We start from the raw sequence: 23,237 nt of genomic DNA on the forward strand, positions 1-23,237 counted from the left end.
AGCATGTTGCTTTAGATGGGTTGTTAATGTAGGAAGGAAAGCAGCAAATCTCTGTGCTTGTCCTTATGAGTCCAAAGGTTTGGGAACGCCTGGCAATATTATCCTGTTGATCTAAGGTGTCAAGATTATAAGTGGATCACAATACGTAAACGCAGAAACCTGTTCTGCGATTTTCTAATATTGAGATTTATCACCAGTACAAGTAACCTGTACGCCTACCACAGGTGACACAGCCTTATCAAGCCATTCGCAAGTGTGACACTACAATCCATACCACCATCTCCAAATTGTATAAAAGCAGGACATGTTGAAGGCAGACAAAGTCAACCGAATTAGGATAACAACATTATCATAATGTAGTTGAAAATAACACCAAACTAGAAGGTTAGTGAATAAGCAATCCATTTATTTTACCATCAGTTGACGTATATATACACATTCATAATATGACAGAGACCATCTTTAGGAGGAAATAGTTTATTTGTAATGAAAAGTTGGCGTCTCGAGGACAATGAGTTGGGGGATTATGGGGAGTCTTCGTTGAAGTTATACGGCCTTGGCCTGGGCGGCTTTAGCCAGCATTTTCAGGTCTGTGATGCACTTTGCAATGCTCTCCTTCTCCTGAAAGACAGAAAACACATACAGAGTCAGTCCATATTACAACAAAGGCTTGAGGTCAAGAGAATTTGGAGAAAATGAGCAGAAATGTACTTAATTAAGAGCTAAATAATCTAGTTCTAAACGTGAGCTGAATTATAATTGTACAAAACAGAGCTTAGAACATACAATATCAAATGTAGGCCAACAAATCCTTGAGGACAAATCTAATCATTGTAAAATAACTACCTCTAGTGGCAAACTTGTGTCCAAATCAATCAAGTATGACTAACAGTCTGATCAACCCTGGTGAATCATTTGTCAAACAACTATTCTACAGTGGGAATTTGAATACCATTAATAGTAAAGTTTCCATTATTTACACAACAGCGGGTAGAGCTGCTAAGCTAGGGGGCTGTGGCGCTCACCTGCTGGGGGGTGATGCTATTGACAACATTCTTCTCCACCCAGTTGACCATGTGCTCCTGCTCCATGCGGCGGTTGAGGTTCTGCATGGCGATCTGGTAGTCCAGGCGTTTCTTCACCTCATTGGTCACCATGTGAACCCTCTCCCTGTAGTTGGTCTCCAGCAGTACGGCCACATTGTTCTGGAGGGGAAAAAACGTTAGCAAACCATAACCTACAGTCATGTAGTCTTGAACATGTACAGTATGCGAGAAGAACCCAACTGAACCCCAACCAACAACATGACAACTCGAAGTTAGCTAATCTGACTGAATATTTTTTTTCAAGGATTTATTGGTTGTGAAAGACGGGTGTGAAAGTGAGGACAATAATGAAACTCTTACCTGTACTATGAAAACTGATAAATAAGGATATGTCCCTGGTGTTTCTCTCCTACTCACCCTCTTGGCATCAAAGAGCATCCCGCGTCCCTCTGCTCTCCACTGCTCCTTCTTCTCTTCCTCAATGGCCTGAGCCAGGCCTGTCATGGCTAGGTCCTTCACCTCTTGAGCCTTGGCTACTTTCTCCTGCAAACCCACACAGTTGTGTCAGAGGGGCAGGGTAACAGAAGTCTTCTATAAACTCTATGACTCTTACTGGAGAGGGAACTAATGGGGATATATATGGAGTAACAGCATGGATCTGTTACTGTACATCAACTATATAAAACGTCTAAAAGTGCTAGGAATAGCTCAAATCCAACTCGATAAATAGCTCACAGTAACAACCATTTATGTAAAAAAACAGATGTAAAAGATGTTAAGAGTTCCTGTATTTTGTGATCCATGCAAAACTCATGAAACAGATGGCCCACCTCGTTCAGCTTGTCGGCGAAAGCTGCAACGTCTGGACCAAATTTCTTGACACTGTATATGATGACAGCTCCAATGGAGGCAGCAGCAAAGGTCTCGTGGTTGATGACGTATATCTCCTTAGAAAGCATGTAGAGGAGGAGGCCAGTGCCCAGCATGTAGGGACCTGGGGAGCACAGAACAGGAGTGAGCATGATGGCTGCCGCAGACACCATAGCACTAGAGCCCAAGAGCCTACCATTCTACCCAAATACTCCTCTGCATAGCAACAGGGTAAGCTGGTCATTGGCTAGTAATGATACAACAGACTTGGAAATAGGAGTTAGGAAGGTACAGACTACACTAAAATCTGAGGAGGAGAATGGAATATGGTTTGGGAGAGCTTTACTGACCTGTCACACCAGTCTTTGGGTATAGAAGCTGGAAGAGCTCCTCTGGGATGATTCCATGGCGGACTTTGCCTCCCTTCTCTGGCAGAGGGGGTACTGGGGCCAAGCTCTGGGGAGACGTGTGGAGGGAACGGGACAACTGGACCAGGCTGTGGGGAAAAAAGGTGACATTCACGCTTTAATAGGAATCAGAGAATGCTGACAGTCTAGCAAATCTTTCAGACAAACATACAAGCTTAACTTTATATTAACAAAAAAGAAATAAAAAGATAAGGGCACATACCCAGCTCCAAGGGGACCACTGCCTTTGACAGCATTGGCTGGAAAATGTGGAAAACAAATCTGTCAATTATTTAAAAAGAGTACAAATGTTTTGAAAGTCAAATACAAGTGACTGTCAACGAAACAGGTGAAGACACTAGCAAGGTAGGCCAGCTAGATAGCTAGGTAGTTAAAGGCCGGGGAGTGTTTTTACTCCATGGTCACAATTTGCAACAACAAAAAATCCAACAGTGGTAGAGATAAATATTATTCATTTCACTTTATGCAATCAAATAATCTGGTTGTGACTTGTGAGCAATGTGCGCAGTAGCTGGATATGTTGCTAGCTGTCAAGCGCGAGATGACAGCTTTGCTAACTAGTTAGCATGCCAACAGAATTCGATTGTCCATAAACTTGGAACAATTAATGTTTTCTGACGTGATTGTTAAATGCATTGCGATTTAGCTGCAAACACTCAGTTATGTTAACAGTAATGCAGTTGCTAGCTCGTAATTTTCATTCGCTAGACTCGAGTCACACCACCTTTCCACACTGTGCAAGGGCAGATCAGTGTTGTCTGGCAAAGACAAGAGCTAGCTAACGGGAACTAGCCGGCTAGCGGTTACAACAACAATACATTGCAAATATTCAGTGCATGATGACATTCATTTGAATAGATCTATGCGATTGATATCCGGCTAAATAAACACGAATTCGCTAATGGTGTTCATTGCTTGTAGCCTATGTTTGCTATGACTAGAGAATAGCTAACTAGCTAGCTTGGTTAGCATGTGTTGGTCATTCAATGTGTGAGGCCTGCACTTTACCCTTCAGCTTCACATTCACTTCTAACAGCCAGACATACATACATCTTGATATTACAATTGCTATTTCATTCGTATGTCCAAAGCTATAAAATGCCATACCTGAAACGAAAACGAGCCTGGACAGCATGATTGAACGAAGAAGTGCCAAGTCTTTGCTTTACTGGGCACCTTTGCCTCTTCGTGCCCTTCTGCTAAGAGCCACAAAGATGGAGGAGAGCTGGGTAATGCTTGTCAAATAACGCGAGATTGTATGACTTTGACCTCTAGTTCATCATCCTGTTGTTCAAACTTGTACCCACTAGATGGCACAAGATACATAGATTTGACAGAGCATGGACTTTAGGAGTTTGAGGAATATGAAAGAAAGTGCAAAATGTCTCTTTATTTTTCGTTAACTCATGTACTTGTTGTCATGTCACGACAACTGAAAAAGCTAGTATGGCCTTCAGAAATCAGGGTAATATTAACATTTTAGCACTGTCATATACACTAAATTCTTCTGAGCCAAGAGTCAAGAATGGCCTATAGGCTATGCAACAACAAATACAAACTTCAGTATACTTGCAAACACACATGCACAGACTGGGTTAGATGTATAGCTTTAGACTGATTGATTAGATTATATACTTCAAATCAAGTACTGCAATTATTTGCATAAGAAACCACCTTTAATGTTGCACTTTGTGACATGTCTGCATAAGATGCCCAAAATATTTAAAAAACTCTAGCAAATAGTACATTCTATCCCCAATTACAGAGGCAACTGGCAAGGTCCGTCCCTAATCTGGGGGCCCAACCTAGAGTGGTATCAGTTTTAATGCGGGTGGCTGGTGAGATAGAGGAACACATATGACTGGCGGTGTTCCCCTTACTTCCTGTAAAATATAAAACACAGAAAAAGCTACATGACAAAGACAGAGAAGCCACCGGCTCTTCAGGACCATCTTAATGACTGAACAGGTAACTTGCACTCTGCAATAACTTGACAGTTACTGTATCTAAAACCTCTATCTTAATGCCTCCAAGCTTACTTTCTCTTCCAAAGCTCCACAATGTTATCTAATGTGCCAAAGTGAGAAATGCACTCTTGGTGCTGAACCAAGGTAGAACATTGCTTTAGGCATAAAAACTTTACCTTTGATGACAACTGCTTCAGTGGTAATGTTTGCACTGACTTTCTTTATTGAAACATTTCTCAAATTTGAGGACAACTTATAATCTTATAAACTGCATGGCAACTGCATACTGCAGCAACTGCATAGCAAAACTGACATATATGCTGAATTTGATCAAATTTGCTGATCACAGAGATATTGTATGGAATCATTAATTATATATAATTACTAATTATGTATTTTATTTATTGTTATTATTTACATTTATTTTATTATAAATGTATGCCAAATTGGGTGGTCTTTCTTTATCAAAGAGGACAAACATTTGAAAGACGTGAAAATGTTTTAATGAGTAGGCCTATCTAAAAAAAATCCCGTCACCTGCTGCCCCCTGGTGTGTTTCATTGACTAATTGATTGAGTTCCCACATTCTTCATGACATGTGTCCACCTCTGCTCCGTCAATGAATATGTGCTTTCATGTAGGGAAGTGGTTATCAAGTAATTGTCAAGGGCTTTATTTGTGGTGTGCTCAATTAAACTGAAAATACATTCTCTTGGACATGTGTAATTACAGTTTTAACACTCTACACCATAATTGCTTACAAGGCCTGCCATGGAGTCCCTGGATTATACCTTGACGCAGTTGTTTCAGGTGAGAGAATACGACCAAAAGCTTGAACAACGGGCAGAACAACATGAATGCCTTCGAGGTCGCAACAATGTAACTTCTTGTCGGAGTCCAACAAGGGAACTGGACACAAAATTGATCAAGAAAGAACTACGACGTAAGAGACAGTTGGAATTTCAGAGGAGACGACCAGTTAGCCTAAAATCGGCCTCTTCGGGGTCAGAGAAAGACTCCCAGGAGAGAACTTTTGCAATAATCTGCCAAACAATCAAGTCAGAAGGGTTACAGGCTATTGTCAGTATGACCCCCATATCTAACGGACGCCCATTGGTAATGACAACAAGCAAGAGAATAACCAGTGATGACCTCAGCACCAGTGCACGGGTAAAAAGGAAAACTGATTAATTGGCATCCCTCTATATATATACTGAAGCTTTTTTTCATCTTTTCGCTCTACACTCCAAAAGTTTGGATTTTAAATCAAACAATTACTATGAGATTAAAGTAGAGATTCTCAGCTTTTATTTGATGGTATTTGTGTATATATTGGTTTTACCCTTCAGAAATAGCAACACGTTTTATGCATAGTCCACCTGTTTCAGGGTACCCAAAAGTGATAGGACAGATTTATGAAATGTCCAAATTAAGCACTCATGTTTAGTATTTGGTCAACAAAAAAATCCTTTGCAAGCAATAACTGCCTGAAGTCTGCGACCCATTGACCCCAGCAGATGCTGGGTTATGCTCTGCCAAGCCTGTACTGCAGCCATCTTCAGTGTTTTTGATGTATACCTTGGGCAAATGCTTTTTTCTCCAAACCTTTAACTTGCAATCACTCTGATACATGATAATATTTGTCTTATCTGTCCACAAGACCTTTTTCCAGACCTCTGCAGGCTTTTTAGCAAACTGTAAGTGACCATGTTTTTTGAGGATAACTTGTGGTTTGCACCTTGCAGTGAAACCTCTGTAGTTCGGCTGGTGACGTATTCTGCAGATGGTAGACACACTCAAGACTGCATCCTGGAGAGTGTTCCAGATAAGCGGGACAGTTTTTTTTATTTATTATAGTGAGAATTCTTCAGTCATCCACTGTAGAAGTCTGCCTTGGCCTACCAGCCCGTTTGTGATTGCTGAGGTCACCAGTGCTTTTTACATTATTTTTAATGATGTCCCAAACTGTTGATTTTGGCATGCCTAAGGTTTTGGCTATGTTACTGATTTTTCAGCCTAATAAAGGCTTCCTTGACTTTACTTGACACCGCTTTGGTCCTCATGTTGACAGACACCAATAGCAGACTCCAAAGGTAAACGCAAAGCCTAGAATCAATACTAGACATTGACAGCTCTCTTATGCCTGCACAAATGATGTGACATAACTCACCTGACTTACCAGAAACACCCGTCAAGACAATTGTCCCATTACTTTTGGGTACCCTGAAATAGGGGGACTATGCATAAATGTAATGTTGTAATGTTGTAATCTCTGAATGGTTAAACCAATATGTGCACAAATACCATCAAATAAAAGCAGAGAATATCTACTTTAACCTCACAGTAATTGTTTGATTTAAAATCCAAACTTTTGGAATGTAGAGCCAAATGAAAAAAAAAAGATTCACTGTGACATTACTTACGCAGGGCACTGTATATCTATATATCTCAGATGGGAACATAATTAAAGTCCCTGGTGTGGTTCCCTTCATTTCCTTTTAATTTCACTAGGCCTCATTGTGGACAGAGCAAAAGAATGAGAAAAAGTGTACAAGAAAACAAGAGGCAGTTCCATTCATCTCCCGCCCAGTCAGAGAACAGCTGAGGGTAAAAGCCACTACAAAGACAGAAAGGGGTATGAGACATTATTATGCCTGTTCTATAAACCTGTAGCCAGATTATATTGAATAATTTATTTAAAACATTGTTGTTTCACTCCTACAGGGCTCAATACAGGCACTGGCCAGTTACACAGAATTGAAAAGACTGTGCAAGAAGTCAGTGTACAGACAGAGTGAGTCTAAATCAAGTACTTGATTGGGTCATTATAGTGGAGGAAGTAGATTTTTCCGAGATGTCATTAAATGTGCTGGAGAGCCATTGTGAAAGCTGTGATAATTCATATTCAAAACAAACTCTGATTGCCGTTGTCTTACTAGGAAATGTATTTCCGTTCCATACAGGCCTGGCTTTGTTACTGTCAAGGAATCGGTGAGTTCCTGTTATCTAACATGTTTTTGCAAACATCTGCCAAACAACCGAGCCAGAAGGGTTAGAGGCTATTGTCAGTATGACCCCCACATCTAACAGACTCCCACTGGTAATGACAAAAAGCAAGAGAATAACCAGTGATGACCTCAGCACCAATGCATGGGTAAAAATGATATGCTGAGGTTTAGAATGTTTACTTAGAATGTTTACTCAACAGTCAAGAACAAAATTAGATGATCCATTTTCTCTGCTCCACACTACAGGATGTTCTCCAGCTGGCTGATTACTTGCAGGTAAACTATACCATTGTATGTCTTATTTTAATTAATTAATTAATCACATCCTAGGACATGGTGACCAGATAAAAGACAGAACATTTCTGTTTCAATGATTCAATGTCACCAGCATACTGATTGTCAGGCTTGTTGAATGTTGACTTGTGCTCCACAAATGACAACGTTTGGCTTGTGTCTCTTGTACCTCTACAGGAGGCTTTGGGGAGAGAGGAGGCCCTGAAGAAGAAGCTGGCGGTCCTCCAGAAGAGTGCTGCCATTCTACTACACTCTTCTGACCAACTATGGACTGTAAGACACACTCTCCTCCTATATGTCCCCACTGGCCATTCATTGTCCCTATCACATACCTGTAGTTTGATTTGGGTACACTTAAACTAGCTATCAAGCACTAGAATGACCGTCACTTATTAGGCTCTCTCATTAGAACTGTGGCATTTGGTCATACTTCAACATACTGTAGCTCAAACATGAAATTGCAGTTATAATTTAAAGTGTCTCTCTCAGTTGCTATTGAACGACAGGAGGAGCCTGTGGTTTGGGGCTTCCTGCTGCTCTCTCTACCTTACACTGCAGAGAGACTAACTTTCACACAAGAAGTGCGTATTATTTTCACTAGACTAATGTGGCAGGCCACTTGATGCTCTTGTCTACCACTCCTACTTAATTGTATGTCTCTTTTGGTCTCTGGCAGTACTGAATGACAGGGCCACAGATGATAGTTAAGTTCTTACATAGAGTGATGTTTTCTTCCTGGCTATTAGTACCTTGGAGGATAGATTAATTTCTACAGTACCAGCAGAGGTATCTTGACTTGAGAACGTTTTTTGTTTCTAGTTTATAAGTTGCAGAATTTGTAGTACACTGTTCCTCAAATCAACATTAGAGATGTCTTTCAAATCTTGGTTTTACTGCAATGCAATGTCCTTTCAAGCTTGCCTGTAATTGGTGCAGTGAGTAGTGACACTTTGTGGTATCAGCAGTTACACTTTCCTCTACAGGTTTAAATGTGACACTCACACATTTCCTGTCTCACCACACAGAATCGCTGCAATGAGGACCTGCTGAGAAACAAGGTCAAGGCTCTGGAAGTGCAGCTGCAAGTGTGCCTGCAGGTAAGAATAGCATCTGCAGCTGTCCACTGAGGATGTTCTGCCACCCATCAATAACTCTCAAGTCATCACTAGTTTCTCACACTTTGTCATCGGATTGACTGAATGAATGGTGTCACTACAGCAAAAACACAACATTATTGACTCGTGCATCATGTTTGGAATGTCTGTTCATAACTTAGACTGAATGGTGGTTAGCTGTCACAAGTCTCCACCACAGCTGTTGTTGCTTTCTGTTACGCCACCATTCTGTCTTTGTCTTCAAAACTAACAGCCATTTCATACCAATGATACTGTCTGCGGACTACTAGAATGTGGGTCTACTGTACATGGATTTGGGGTAAGAATTAGCATCTGTAGCTATAAATGTGCAGTGTTGCTTCCTGCTATAGCAGTTCTCCCGGGATGGAGTGAAGAAGCTGGTGCTACAGATGGAAAAAGAGAAGGGGACATATGAGGAGAAGGCCTTAAGGGCCATCCAGAGGGCCACTCAGGAGAAGACTGAAGCTCTCAGCAAGACTGAGACCCTCCAGGTGAGGCCTATCACTGGTACCTCATATACAGTGCACTGTTAGAACAAGTGCTAAGTCATCCCAATATTAACTGTACTTTGCATTTACAGTGCTATTGGTTACTTTGCAATTTAATGACACACAGGTTTAAGTTCAACACACATTTTGCTAGTTGCTACAGTACTGATGACACACAGGACAAGAGAACAAAGAAAATAGGTTGTGCAGGATCGTCGCATTAACATTTCGAAGAGGCAAAGATCAAAGTAACGCTAACATGCATGTCCACCAGGAGGCGTTGCGGGCAGCTAAGGCGGAGGTGTCGTGGTGGCAGGGCCTGTGTGAGGAGCTGAAGCAGAGCTCTGGCCAGCTGAAGAGGAGCCAGGAGCTCAGTAGTGACCAGCTGCAGCAGCTGCAGAGCCAACTGGAGGTAGTGTGCTGCACAGAGTGAGGCAGTTGTGTAAAGTCAATAGGAGGGGCCAGCTAGAACACTCTGGGATGCCATCATGGCAAGAGGGGCTGCCACATGTGATTGTGTTGGGTTTAATAACTGGGCCTGCATGAGAGTTTCATACTGTATCTGTTGAAATACTTTTTGGGTGATTTACAGAATTGTCTGATGAAATGCATTGAAATACAGGCACTTTATATCTTTAATCCTTTTATAAAATGTTGTATAGACAATGCTGTGACCTGAGCCCAGGTAAGAGGCTGGCTGTTGTGTGCTTCTCCTGTGCAGCTGGCCAAGGGCAGGGAGGCAGAACTGAGGGAGGAGCTAGGGTCACTGCAGAAGGTGGGGGTGGAGCTGTGCTCCAACATGGCCCAGCTGGTGGAGAACAACCAGGCCCTGAGGAAGGAGATCCAGAACATGAGAGGTCAGGAGAGAGCCACTGCTCACTGAATCCTGCTTTCAGCAAAATTAGGGATGTTAATGCAAGAATAAAACAAGTTTTTTAAAATGAAATGACAGGATGGTAAAGTTGACATATTAAAAGGTGATGAAGAGGAACCATTTTGTGTACGAGTTGAATGAATTAATGAATACATTAATTAGTCAATATGAATGAATAATTAATATCCCTGCTTGCCCTGACTCCTAGATGCCAGCTCTGAGGCGCAGGAGTCCAGGGTGCAGCTGAGTGTGTCGCCAGAGGAGGAGGAGCAGCTCTCGCGGGGAGACACTCAGGTTGTGGACCAGCTGCGTCACACTCAGGACAGGCTCAGGCTGAAGGAGAGAGAGGTGAGGGGATGCTCTCACTAACCCTCTTTTACTATGACAGTGGAAGTGTGAGGAATAGGGAGTTATCCCAACGCTGTTTAGAAAGCAGATTTCATATAAGGAAAGTAAAAACATTCAATAATATCAGTTGGTAAACAGGTTATGAATATACAACATGCAACAGAATTCCTTATGTTAATGGAAATGTACATTCAAATGGTTGGCAATAGCAGTTCAGTGTACACAGAGACGTGTGTGTGTGTGTGTGTGTGTGTGTGTGTGTGTGTGTGTGTCTGCAGTGTGAGGAGCTGCAGACTGAGCTGGAGGCCGTGGAGCTGGAGTGTCAGTCCTGCCAGGCCCGGCTGTCGCAGTGCAGGGACGAGCTCCGACAGCTCAGCCACCGCCGCAGCAGCAAGGTGAGCACCCCGGGATGGTGTGTGTGTGTGTGTGTGTGTGTGTGTGTGTGTGTGTGTGTGTGTGTGTGTGTGGCAGCAGCTCTCTCCCTTCATTGTCCTTCTGCCAAAAATCACTGAACCAGCTATAATTTTAAAGGTTGTATCCTCCCACAGCATATTCCCCCAATCCTGTCTGATAATTGAAATGTATTATACTCACTGGCCTTTATCAGTAACATGACAGAAAATAAATGATTTGCACTTTGTCTCGGGCTCCTTCGTAAAAATCTTAAAAAACACACCGCTCACAAAAAAAAAGCTGTGTTGTGCATGTGTACAGTGTTACTGATCTCTGTTCTCTACCGTGTCTGTGTAGAGGTCGTGTGGCTCCTGGCTGGGTGTGTTTGTGCTGCTGTTCCTGGTCCTGGCCGTGGTGGCGCTGGCCGTGTTGTGGTTGTGGCACCCCCCATTCAGGGACCAGGTCCTGGACCTCTACTCAGACCTAGAGCACCTTGTGCAGGACTATCTACTGGAGGTCGCCTCACCACAACACTCAGGGTGTTTCAGGCCTGTCTGAAAGCAGCACTACTCTGGAATAGGAGTCGTATATTGAGTTATTTTATGTAAATTTGGAATTTTTGTAAGCGTATTTATTTAAAAGTTTATCTTGACACCTTAGTGAAGTTCATGTTGCTTTCTATCTCAACAGACTCATTATATTGGTCTCTTGGCATGTATTTTGAACTCCGGTTATGTTTACCATGTGAGTAAGTTGTTACACAAATCTAAGTCCAAAAAGCAACAATTTGCTACCTAAACGCTTAAATGTCAGCATTTGAAATAAACCAAATTGCTACATATGTGCTCAAATATCTTTGATGAAACTGTGATCTTGCATCAGATGTACATCAGTCATAAACATACATTTACCCTCACTTTATCAATTACTTTGTTGTTTACACATTGTCTCAAGAAAAATACCAAGTGAATGATTTAGAATTGAATTACATTTTATGTTCTATTATATACCTAACTAGAAAATTTAACCTATGCAGAAAGTCTATGGCAAACCAACATGTCATCAGTCATTTTCAACAATGCTTTTCAATACAACCAGTAGGAGATGCAAGACCATAAATGGAGCAAGCTTTGTTCAGTCAGGACACTCTTAAGGCAGTGCTAGCTGTCGGTCAGATGACAGGTCAGCGGTTTACACCCGACACAATCACATTAGATGTTGATATGACGGCCTATTTAAGTGGTCAGTCTATATACCTCTGTCTAGCCAACAATATTGTTGCTAGTACTGTTGGTCAGTAGTGTGCTAAGCGACAGTTGCTATTGTTTTTGTTCCCACCACCACCTGCTTTGGTTCTGCTGTGTCTGTATCCATCGGGGGTTGATAGATGTGTGGGCTCCCTGCCATGTAATATACATGTATGTGTTGTGGTCGTTTATAACTCAAAGGCAGACTGCTCTCAAAAGAGCCGAGCCATAATCAAATTTATTTGTGTATAACTTTTTACATAGACAAATGTCGTAAATGCTTCACAACAAAAACAATACTAAACAATATAAACAATAAATACAATACAAACAATATGATCTAACACCAAACCATAGTCCCCAAAGGGGAGAAAAATATAGGGCACAGTGACAAGGAAAAACTCCTTGGGACGAAGAAACCTTGAGAGGAACCAGACTCCAGTGGGGACCCATCCTCCTCTGACTGATCAGGTGTTGAACAGTAAACTAATGTGTTGTGTGTAGTAGTGTGATGCAAGAGTTCAGGGGTCTATAGTGAAGGGCAGCTTTCTGGTGAGGTAGCGGCAAGGAACAGGAAATAGGTTGGAGTAGACTCAGCCTGGCAGAATTCAGGAACTGGAGTCTAGTTTTGAAGGGCTCAGAGCCCCTCGGACAGATAAGCAGAAAATGATAGTATTTTTAATTAATACTGCAACATGCCAGATGGACTAATAGTGTCTTACCAAGGTCAATGAAATCAACACTAAAAGAACACTATTCAAGTTATGAAACTACTAATGAGCTTTTTTGACAGTTAAGAAAAAGTATTAGTTGTGAAAACGCAACAAAAACAAAAACACCCTCCAATTAGAGGGATATTGATTATACAAATAGTTTGTATTAACATAATCTTAAATATCACAAAAAGAAAGCTAGTCTACATAATATGCATAAATATACAGTCGACAAATATCTTGCCATTTCAAATGCTTGATGACAAAAATGATCCTTTCTCGATCACTTCAACTGTTTAAGTCTGTTACATTTTCAAGGTGACTGACACAAAGTGCTGACGTTGGTTAAATGACTGACAGGCCGTACGTACACATCGAGAACACTTCTTATTCGCACGAAGCAACAAATAGTCAACACAGCACATTTTACAGCAACTGATTTTAACTGGATAAGCCAGTTATAGTTAGTATATCATCGTCCTAATATCATATGGCGCCCTCTATTGTCTGACAGCACTCAAACTTAGAGACAATATAGCAGAAGTTTCTGAATGCTGGGAGGCTGCAGCCTATTGTGCACTGTGCTCAGTCTTTTAACGTTTCCAGATGGAGCTCCATTCTGACTGAATACTGACACAGCATATCCCCCAAACAGCCCCAGTCTTTCACCCTAGTTACCTGTATGTTCCCAAATTGACCACAGACCATTAATGAGATGGATCTCCACTGGGCTAGGGTAAATTTACCTGGATAACTGACATTGAGGGTAAGACACTCTTCTCAATTATTATTAACATAATAAGGGACTTTTTCTAGTCAACATTGATCTAAGACTAATAAGGAGAGGATCTAAAACTCATCGTAGCTATAGACCCAAAAATATTCATAGAATGTCAAGGTATTACAGATTATTTTGTAATGTATTTTGATACTGTGTTGAAGCAGCACGAAACCTTGACAAGTTCTTCTGTTTCATTTACAGAATCACTACCCACTGCAGTATGAGATCGCCAGTTCTTCTAATGTGTTTTGTGGGACTTTGCCTATGGAACATTGCACTTTCACTGAAAATTTGTGCCTTCAATGTTCAGAGTTTTGGGGAGGCAAAAGTTAACAACAAAAAGGTTATGGGAATTTTAATTAAGGTATGCGTAAGACCCTAACTGTCAAGACAGCAACATTCAATAATAAAGAGGGACAAACTAGTGTATCTGCTGTACATGTCAAAGTGGCATATGGTATTAGAGGGCCAGCGAAATCATTGTGATTTATTTTTTCTTCTTCAGATCCTTGCTCGTTGTGACCTGTGTTTGATTCAGGAAGTTCGAGACTCCAAAGGCGAAGCCATACCAACACTGGTGAAGGGTCTTAACAGGTACATACTGTAATAGAGGACCTTATGGGGGTAAGAAGTTGCAATGTTTATAAAAATCTGTTGAAATCCTCTTATCATTCGGATCTAGATTAGGGAATCACCTGCACTCTTTTTGTCATGCCACTATCAGGTTTGACAAATCCAACTTGTACTCTTATGTGGAGAGTAAGAGACTGGGGAAGAAAACTTACAAGGAGCAATATGTCTACATTTACAGGTAAAGGTAACCACTGAAATTGTGTTGTGTTATTGTTGCATTTGAGAAAATAATTAAAATAAACAGTAGTGCTAATAATACCTTCGCTGCTTGTTTCTCTCTTATCATCACTAGGAATGATGTGCTGCAGGTCAGAGAACAATATCAGTATCCTGAACTAGCGGGAGAAAGGACCAATGTAACTGATGTTTTCTCTCGAGAACCCTTCATTGTCCGATTTCACTCACCAACTACACGTGAGAGCCATTTCTATGATATTAGAAAAATAACATGCACATTGGGGACAGGAACAGGTCAATAAGTCAAATAATGTGATACATGTCTTTGTGAAATACTGTCTATCATGTGTCATCTCTTACAGTGGTGAAGGATTTTGTCCTGGTCGGCCAGCATACCTGTCCCAAAACAGCCATGAAAGAGATCGATGAACTCTACACTGTCTTCAAGGGAATCTGCAAGAAGTGGAAGACTGAGGTTGGTGCAATCAAAACATTTTCATCATGTTTGTCAGGTCTATATCATAACATTACGAAAGGTTTTCAGATTTATCATTTAAATGAATATGTCTTGTGTTTATTCCAAAGAGGACCACAGTGGAAACAAGTGTTTTACACTTTCTTGTGTTGTCCTCTGAGACTGTGTGCATCTGTGTTTCTCAAACAATCAATCAATCAATCAATGAAACTGACACGAGTATAAATTTGGTCCATTTTAACTTCCTATTTGTTTCTGCCTAGAATGTGGTGATTTTGGGGGATCTCAACGCTGCTTGCAGTTATATTACCATCAAGGGCTGGAGGGCTGTCCGTTTGAGGAGTGACCCCAAATTCCGCTGGTTGATAGGAGATGAGCAGGATACCACTGTCCGTGAGAAAACACACTGTGCTTATGATAGGTCGGTGATTACTGTACAACACTTGCATGTAAACTACTTTAAACTACTTGAGCTGAACAAGGCCTAAAACACTGATATGTTTCCCTCTGTATATCCCACATAAGGATTGTTGTCCATGGACGAGAGCTTATTTCTGGAATAGTTCCAGGCTCAGCTCAACCCTTCAACTTCAAAGAGAAGTTCCATTTATCTGAGGAGGAGGTAACTTCAAGAGAATTAAATCATTTTAAATCAAGTTCAATTATTTCTAATTGTTAGAGATATCAACCTGTCCTCTTTCATCTGATTGCTGGTTTAGGCTTTGGAGGTCAGTGATCATTTCCCAGTAGAGGTTGACTTAAAGCCCAACCACCGCTACCTCTTCCGTCATGAACTCTGACCCCACAGGACAACCAACTCCCTGGACAATCCTTGCAATCATGTTTTTACTTGTTTTATCTGAGATAGGGATTTGAATCGCACAATTGTGTCATGACTATGGTTGTTTTGAATTCATACTGTAATTGATATACCATCATGGCATTATAAACATCTTTCTGTCAGCTTAGAGACTAATAAACTACAATCATTTTATTATCTATATTACAATGTTGTAGTGTATTGTGGTCTATACAGTACCAGATGTATTGACATGAGACATTCATGCGTACATATAAAAAGGAGCATGACTTCAGAGTATAGGTCTTTGGAGGATGTGGTCTCATTTGATAAAGACAAACACAGTGGAAGTGAATATCTGAGTGCTGGGGGTTGGGTTATGCAACTAACTCACATCACAGCTGATGTTATATGGTAAGTTTCAAGGTGAGTCACAGCAAGACAAACAAAAAACATCTTAATACTGTATGTGTTACTACCTATCAAGAACTACAGGCCTTTTAAGACTTTCCACTTTCTACCATTTCCATACATCCATTCTGTGTTTCTCTTTTGTACTGTACTGTCTTTTTTTGTGTCTTTTTGTGCAACTCCATTTAGACAGGAAGCTTGCTGAGGCGACAATAGATGTGAGACTTCGCACTCACTTCCTCTCATACATCACAAGAACTTTAGCAAAGATATTTGACATGTCGCATGTTTATCTGTCTGTGTATGCAAGCTTGTCTCATGATAAACTGGATTACAAATGCATTGAGAGGCACTGACTTCTCCTTTTATATCCTACATAGAGAAGATGGAAGAGAACTTTGCTGATTTGATAACAAGTGCGTTTTCAGGTAAGCATTATAGAACAACAAATAATATAGCTATTGACATGCACCAGCAACTTAACTAACTTTTTGGTAATTTATTTCCCCACTGGTCAAGGTCAACCTAAAACTAGAACTGTTTTCACACTGCAAACATATTGTAATCTTGAAACATGTTGATCAAATCTATGCAATTGGTAACTCACAAAGTACAGTAATTACAATAATTAATTTCAGGTCATTGTGTATGTGTTATTTTCATCACTCATATTATTCTTTTTTCTGTAATGTTTTTAGACACATCTATATCATCTTTCCCCGAAGGAGAGTTAGACTTCGAGCCTTTAGATTTTGAAGAGTGTCTTCAAAATGCCATTTCTCCTGGAAGGTTATCAGTGGTAACAGAGGAAGATGAGCAAGAAGAGACTAGTCAAACTAGAACTCTGTCTGATCGTATCTCGGTGGAGACGTGTGACGTGAGTATGACTGAAGATGATGAACACAATACTGATGAGGAGATTGACTTAGGAGAAGATCAAGAGGACGCTACAGGAACAGAGAGCCTATGCTGCCCTGGGGATTGGTCTGTGGTTGCTCACTGTGATGACGAGCTCTGGGGTGGTGATCAAGAGAACATAGAGGGGATCGTAACTGAGAGGCAATCTTTGGCCCTTGAAGAGACTGAAAACCCTCAAGTCAGAAACAATGAGCAAGGTGATACAACTGATGATGATGATGATGATGAGATCTATTTAGAGGGTGGCTCTGAACATGGCAGTACGCCGATCGAAGATGTACATGAGGGGATTTTTGAGGTGGAGAGAGAGAAGGAGGACGACAACCAAGAGGACTCCTCAGACTCAAACCATGGGAGCTTCACTAGCTCTACCCACAAAGACCAGAGGGATGAGGGAGCAGAAGTGAACTTTCTCTCCCAGCATTTTCCCCAGGAAGATGAAGAACAAGATGAAGATAGCATTCTAGTAGTTCTTCCTGAGTGTCCTCATTTAGCAATGCAGAATTTGCAGAACCTTGTTGTTGATGATGTTGTAGAGCAACTTGAAGAGAAAATTAGGGATTTCTTAGGGGATGATCACCAAGAGGCGGGCGAAAGCTTCGCAGATTACCCCTCTGACTTGTCTCTGTGTGAATATGGTGATGGAAGGGAGGTGGAGCATAACAAATTCAAATTACCACCTAGTTTCCCTGAGGGTAGTTTTAAGGCAGAAAAGAGTGTCTACTCAGAGAGAGAAATGGCAGAGATTAAAGCTGATATTGTTGAGGAGGATGACCAGGAAATGGATACAGGATGGACAGGGATAGATATCTCTGTGAAGAGAGATGCTATGGGGTTGGACTTTGGGGAAGGGGGCGACAGAGTAGAGACAGGGAGCATGACAGGGGAGGTATTCAGAAGTATAGGGGAGAAACATCGTGATATTGGAGAAAAAGTTGAACATATGTATTTGCTTTTGAAGGATGACAGCAAAGTAAAGGGAGAGGAAGGTGAAATAGATAAGGTGGCTATGTCACTAAGACAGGAAGCTGAGCAAGATTCCAGTATCATGGAGATAATTATTGGAGACAATCGTGAACAGGAGGGTGACAGTGATGATTCAAGTGAGGAGGATTATCCAGAGAAACATAATGACGAATGCAAAACTCTGCAAATGTGCAATGATCTTCAGAGAGACAAAATGCCTGAAGATTCTCTACTTCACCAGGATGTTGGAGGGCACCTATCAAAGCAAGATGTTGGTGACCTGCATTCTATAGAGATCATCGCCAATGACCTTGCTTTTACACTTCACACCGAGGCTGGTTCAACAGACTTGGACATCTCAGAAGATACAGGCATGACAACATATGAGGAACTTTTACCTGGAGCTTTGCTGATGTCAGCGGTTGATAAAACCAAAGGGGATGATTCTTTGCCTTGGGATGTGATGGTAGCCTCAGGAGAGGGGTTTGAGACCGACATTCACACAGACTTTAACTCAGACGGAGAGGGTTATGTGGATAGTGCTTTCATTTTAGATGATAAGTATGAGACGTGCAAAACCACAGAGGAGGAAGAACATTTCGCAGATGTTGAGGATGAGAGGAACTGGGAAAAAGAAAAAATGAGAATCGAGGCATTCTTTAAGTTTTACAATGCCGAAGGGGGTGAAAATGCCATGGTAGAAGGTAGGTGTTGAGAGGGACGTGAATCTGTTGAAGTAAGGGGCACATTTGTTTACAGTACCTGGTCCAATAATAACTCTAAAATGCATTGCCAGGAAACAAGTTATAATCTAGTCTCTTTTTTTCAGAGAGGAAGCCTAGAGTTCAGTTTTGCATGGATCCCATGTCTCAGGCCATTCAATATGATACTGACAGGTACAAGGAATTTCAACAGTAGAAATATGCAGACAACAACCAGGAAATCAATTTCAATAGAACATGGCATGCAGACCCAGATTACCTCACGAGTGAAATGTTTTAACATCCAACTACCTGTGTCTACTCCTCTCAGCAGCGACATGGATTTCAACAGCTCGTCAGATGAGGAAGAGGACGAGGACTCTGTACTTGAAGTGAGTGTTGTCATCAGCTACTATAACACACACACACACACACACACATAGACACACACACACACACATTCTCTTAGTTTTCAGGAACATTCACATGAGAGAATCTGTATGAAACAGTGCATGTCTACTTCAGGAGCAGAGTGAGCCTGAAACACTGAGGATGCAATTACCTCTTCGTCTCGAAGACAGTCAGACGGTACAGGGAGAATTAAAGAATCAAAGCAAAACATTGAAGAGGCACAGGAACAGAGATAGGGTAAGTCATTAACCCAGACCACACAAATGTATTCCAGTATCGACATGCTCATTCCTGACTTGAGTCAGTCATGGGTTATACTTTGCCCCTATAGGTGTATGGTAACACTGTCATTACTATAGCAACATTGTATTAACTTAATACATGGTATATCAAGCTGTTATTTACAGTCCTTCTTCCACTTGTGTAGTAACACAACTCCATCAATATGCAATTACAAAGCAATTACCAATATACTTTGTTACAGCATGTTAATTCAATGTTGTTACTAGACTAATCACAGCTACTACACAGATATAGGGGCAATTTAATGTTAAGTGTGACTGCTTTATGATTGTTGATTTATATACTTTCCTTATAATTCTGATATGCCTCCATGATTCCCACAACCTACATTTTCAGTTGACTCAATCACAAAAAAAACATCCAAGAATTAAAAGAATACTGTGACCTCTTTGAATAAAAAAAAGTCTTACAACAAGGCATTGATTGATCCTGGCTCTCGTCCACTGTGTTGCTGTAGTGTCTGAACATGCTGAAACTCATTCTGAAGATGGGCCTGGTGACACTGATGGGACTGGTGATGTTTTGGTGGGCAACAGACCAACTGGATTGGCTTGGCTGATGTGGACCAAATGTTTCTTGTATCGTCAATGTGAAAAAAAAGAAGAAAAAAAAGTAATAGACATTTAGTCAAAATGCTTATTTGTTATAAGGCTAATGCTATCTGACTGCTACCATATGTGGCAGTGTTAGAAGTTGCAAACAATGTTTTTCTTTGTAACTGACTAATGATTTTTTTTTAGCTAAGCTTTGAACAAGGTTATGATTTAAAATACCCATGGATAGTGACAGGGAAATGCAGAGATGTTTAAATTGTCCAATACAGTCGTGTATGTTTGATTGATGAATACTAGGCTATGCCAGAGTGGTATATTGGCCTATGCTAGAGCCATGTTAGACATTTCTAATTTAGTTATATTTCACTATGTAAAGGCAAGCAGCAAAACATTCCTGTGTTGTGCAAAATAAAGGGGTTTATATGATCCCCATCCTATTTTAACTTTCACAGACAAATTGCAATTTTTTTCTCCAATATACATTCTTCTGCAACAACCACTTCTTGACAGTAATGGTGCTGGAGAAAGTTCATTCCTCGAGATGCAACATTAGGACATTGTGGTCCTCTGTGGCTCAGTCGGTAGAGCATGGCGCTAACAACGCTCAGGTTGTGGGTTTGATTCCCGATGGGACCATATATACTGAAATGTACTCACAGTGTATACATAGTGCATACAATGTATACATAGTGCACTCACTGCAATGTAAGTCGCTTTGGATAAAAGCGTCAGCTAAAAGCGTCTATATTAGGACCGTGGAGGGCGCTGTCATGAGAGGACTGAAAGTCACAGAAAGGAAGCGGAAGCACTTTTTAGTAGGCGGCGCCTGTGTTGTTGTCTTTTGTAAATGATACTCTGTGATATTACTTTAACTGTAGACATTTATTTTGAAGTGAAATTACTTCAGAGATAATTCGCCGACAGCATGTCGACACTGAGTAATAAATCTGCCCAAGAAATTAGCGAGCTGCTGGATGAATATGGAATTAAGCATGGGCCTGTGGTCGGTAAGTGGTTAGCTAGCTAAATTCAAACATTGATTTTTTTTTGTCATTGATTTTTGAACATGGCAACGTACACCTATCATAGTAGGCCTAGCCTACTAGCCTACTGTAAAGAAAGAAATGTTGGCTATACGTACACAAAGATCATGAGTCTCAAATGTGATTTTCAAAAATAGTATTGCATTATTATTGCATTGGGTTATTTAGTTAGCATCAGCAAGTGTATTTTTAATCTGCTTTTTAAAACCTTGCAGACTCTACAAGAAGTTTGTATGAGAAGAAGTTGAGAGAGGCCATGGCGAAAGACAAACACGTGAAACCGTCCTCTGATAAAACGTACTACAGAGAAGAGCGTAAGTAAATGATCACTTGAAAACAGCATTAATAAAAGACAAGGAAATTATGAGGTTTCACATTATTTGTCTTTCTTTTCAGAGGAAGAAGTCACCTATGTTACCCATCGGACACCAGTAAGTAAGCCTACCTTTGGGTTATTTCGTGAATATCTGTCATTTACAGTATGGAAGGATAATTAAATGACTGTGTTATGTTCAATGTTCCTTTTTTCCCCCTCCCATTTTCAGTTGAGAAATGAGGCTTCTGGGGATGGGTACGTTTTTCTCTTCTTGAAACACAACTTTGTCCCAGGATTTGTTGGATTGGGTCATGCACACTTTACATTAAGTTGCCCCTATACCTGTGTAGTAACTATTATTACATTAGTTATAACATTTTATTAACATAGTACATTGAAGTTCCTTATTCCATTTGTTTACTTTGGATTTTTTTTTTACTCTACTCCATCTGCCATGTAGTTATGTAATGACTACGGTATGTAACATGTTAAAACAATGTTGTTACTACGCAGGTATAGAGGCAACCTAATGTAAAGTGTTGTAAAATGAATTAATTTAAATGTTATTTCTCTCTCACCTTGCAGGAAACCGTACATGAGATCAAGACCAGAGTACACCGAGAGGGATTTTGTTGATGAGTAAGTTCACATAGAACAATTTCATAGTGCATAAATTGTTGCTTAGTGAGGTAATGCTGGTCACTTGGTGAGAATCATAAAATGAACTGATAGGGATTGTTTTCTCCGTTTGCAGGAGACCCTATTCAAGGTCGAAGCCCGAATACAGCGGAAGAGATTTTGTTGATGAGTGAGTCTGTTTAGAACTTTTCATGTTGCATTTGTGTTCAACAGTGTTGTAATGTTTCTAACTAATGTCACTCCCTTTCTCCAGGCCTTACGTCTACAACACACAGGCATCTTACAGCAATGTGTCTCACTCAACACCAATGCCCATGAAATCTGGTGGAGACGGTCTAAAGGAAGAAACGAGCTCTACAAGAATGATTCCACTTTGGGTTCAGTTTCTCGTATTCCTGGTTGTGGCTGGGTTTCTATACGTTGTATTCACCAACATGGAGTCAACAGAGAGTAATCCTTTTAAAAGACTGCAATGATCTTATTTTTATTCAGTCATTGACATTGTAATAGTGTATTTTATTAATGTATTTTGGCTCATGCCATTATTTTATTATTTTTAAATGTTGACATGTAAGACATTTTTATGATGTATTATGTTTAAGAGAAGTGCTGGGTTTGCCATACTTCACTCCCAGCGAAAGCAATACATAAAATTCCCTCCAAACTCATAGTTTTTACTACATGTAACGCTTGTTATCATTCATTAACATCACCGACGTAACAGGCAGTTCTATTATGGGTAATTATCTTTATCATTTGCATGAATGCACGCTGTCAGTGAGTTGTCCAAAGATCATAAATCAAACTGTGTTCATTTGTAATCACTGCTTGGGGACCTTATTTGACCTATAATTCAAAGCACAGGTATGGAAACAACTTGGGGCATAGTTGTAATTAAAGTGCCTTAGCATTCTGTTTGGTCTTCAAATGGACCTATTAATTATTTCAGACATATTTATAAAAACAAAATATATTTGATTTTATTGTTTAGATATATGGTGTGTAATCTATAATACGGTATGCTTCAGTTGTTGGGAAACTGGTTTGGGTAATACCGATGTTAATCCTGAAATCTCCACTGAATACCACGGCTTCTTACTATGTTCTAATCATGCAGTATTATTATTCACACTAGTAAGAAACTTCTTATGATTTTCCAGCATACCTGTTTAACCAGAGAAAATCACATTTTGTATTCAATCTTTTGTCATTCCATCCGACTTTAAAAAATAAATGTTTTGTATTAAAAATTGTGGGCTGTGCACCAAGATTCAAAAACCATTTCTAACTTATTGAAT

The 23,237-nt window shown here is 40.4% G+C and overlaps 5 protein-coding genes across 7 annotated transcripts; 4 read left to right on the plus strand and 1 right to left on the minus strand.

The window, feature by feature from the left end:
* Positions 1-385: 385 nt before the first annotated feature.
* atp5pb (ATP synthase peripheral stalk-membrane subunit b) lies at positions 386-3,572 on the minus strand. The gene is made up of 7 exons (XM_083675671.1): positions 3,452-3,572; positions 2,547-2,583; positions 2,267-2,412; positions 1,877-2,040; positions 1,464-1,589; positions 1,026-1,205; positions 386-621 (listed from the first exon to the last, which is right to left on the minus strand). The coding sequence occupies exons 1-7, from the start codon at positions 3,477-3,479 to the stop codon at positions 547-549; spliced, it is 756 nt and encodes a 251-aa protein (XP_083531797.1). The 5' UTR covers positions 3,480-3,572; the 3' UTR covers positions 386-546.
* Positions 3,573-4,207: 635 nt separating this feature from the next.
* traf3ip3 (TRAF3 interacting protein 3) lies at positions 4,208-11,759 on the plus strand. Of its 3 annotated transcripts, none has more exons than XM_083675263.1 (14): positions 4,208-4,312; positions 5,044-5,481; positions 6,823-6,946; positions 7,036-7,105; positions 7,275-7,302; positions 7,566-7,595; positions 7,791-7,886; positions 8,639-8,710; positions 9,100-9,240; positions 9,512-9,649; positions 9,959-10,094; positions 10,320-10,459; positions 10,738-10,854; positions 11,210-11,759. In XM_083675263.1, the coding sequence occupies exons 2-14, from the start codon at positions 5,083-5,085 to the stop codon at positions 11,408-11,410; spliced, it is 1,692 nt and encodes a 563-aa protein (XP_083531389.1). In that variant the 5' UTR covers positions 4,208-4,312; positions 5,044-5,082; the 3' UTR covers positions 11,411-11,759. The 3 variants fall into 3 exon arrangements, with proteins under 3 accessions (XP_083531389.1, XP_083531388.1, XP_083531390.1); XM_083675262.1 differs by having other exon boundaries at positions 5,076-5,481; XM_083675264.1 differs by having other exon boundaries at positions 5,076-5,481; positions 9,103-9,240.
* Positions 11,760-13,020: 1,261 nt separating this feature from the next.
* dnase1l1l (deoxyribonuclease I-like 1-like) lies at positions 13,021-16,080 on the plus strand. Its single transcript, XM_083675266.1, has 9 exons — positions 13,021-13,578; positions 13,795-13,957; positions 14,099-14,187; positions 14,318-14,404; positions 14,519-14,640; positions 14,766-14,878; positions 15,142-15,299; positions 15,404-15,500; positions 15,598-16,080. The coding sequence occupies exons 2-9, from the start codon at positions 13,814-13,816 to the stop codon at positions 15,676-15,678; spliced, it is 891 nt and encodes a 296-aa protein (XP_083531392.1). The 5' UTR covers positions 13,021-13,578; positions 13,795-13,813; the 3' UTR covers positions 15,679-16,080.
* Positions 16,081-16,085: 5 nt separating this feature from the next.
* Positions 16,086-20,384, plus strand: LOC310808381 (uncharacterized protein). The gene is made up of 7 exons (XM_083675261.1): positions 16,086-16,103; positions 16,471-16,516; positions 16,787-18,676; positions 18,802-18,868; positions 19,005-19,065; positions 19,199-19,321; positions 19,845-20,384. The coding sequence occupies exons 1-7, from the start codon at positions 16,089-16,091 to the stop codon at positions 19,944-19,946; spliced, it is 2,304 nt and encodes a 767-aa protein (XP_083531387.1). The 5' UTR covers positions 16,086-16,088; the 3' UTR covers positions 19,947-20,384.
* A 407-nt stretch (positions 20,385-20,791) lies between these two features.
* LOC310808246 (emerin) lies at positions 20,792-23,148 on the plus strand. The gene is made up of 7 exons (XM_083675039.1): positions 20,792-20,948; positions 21,200-21,298; positions 21,381-21,415; positions 21,530-21,555; positions 21,886-21,939; positions 22,055-22,108; positions 22,193-23,148. Exons 1-7 carry the CDS (start codon positions 20,867-20,869, stop codon positions 22,413-22,415), a joined length of 573 nt encoding a protein of 190 aa, XP_083531165.1. The 5' UTR covers positions 20,792-20,866; the 3' UTR covers positions 22,416-23,148.
* The last annotated feature ends 89 nt before the right edge of the window (positions 23,149-23,237 follow it).

This window comes from Argentina silus, assembly GCF_951799395.1.
Source record: "Argentina silus genome assembly, chromosome: 8".
Lineage (NCBI taxonomy): Eukaryota > Metazoa > Chordata > Actinopteri > Argentiniformes > Argentinidae > Argentina > Argentina silus.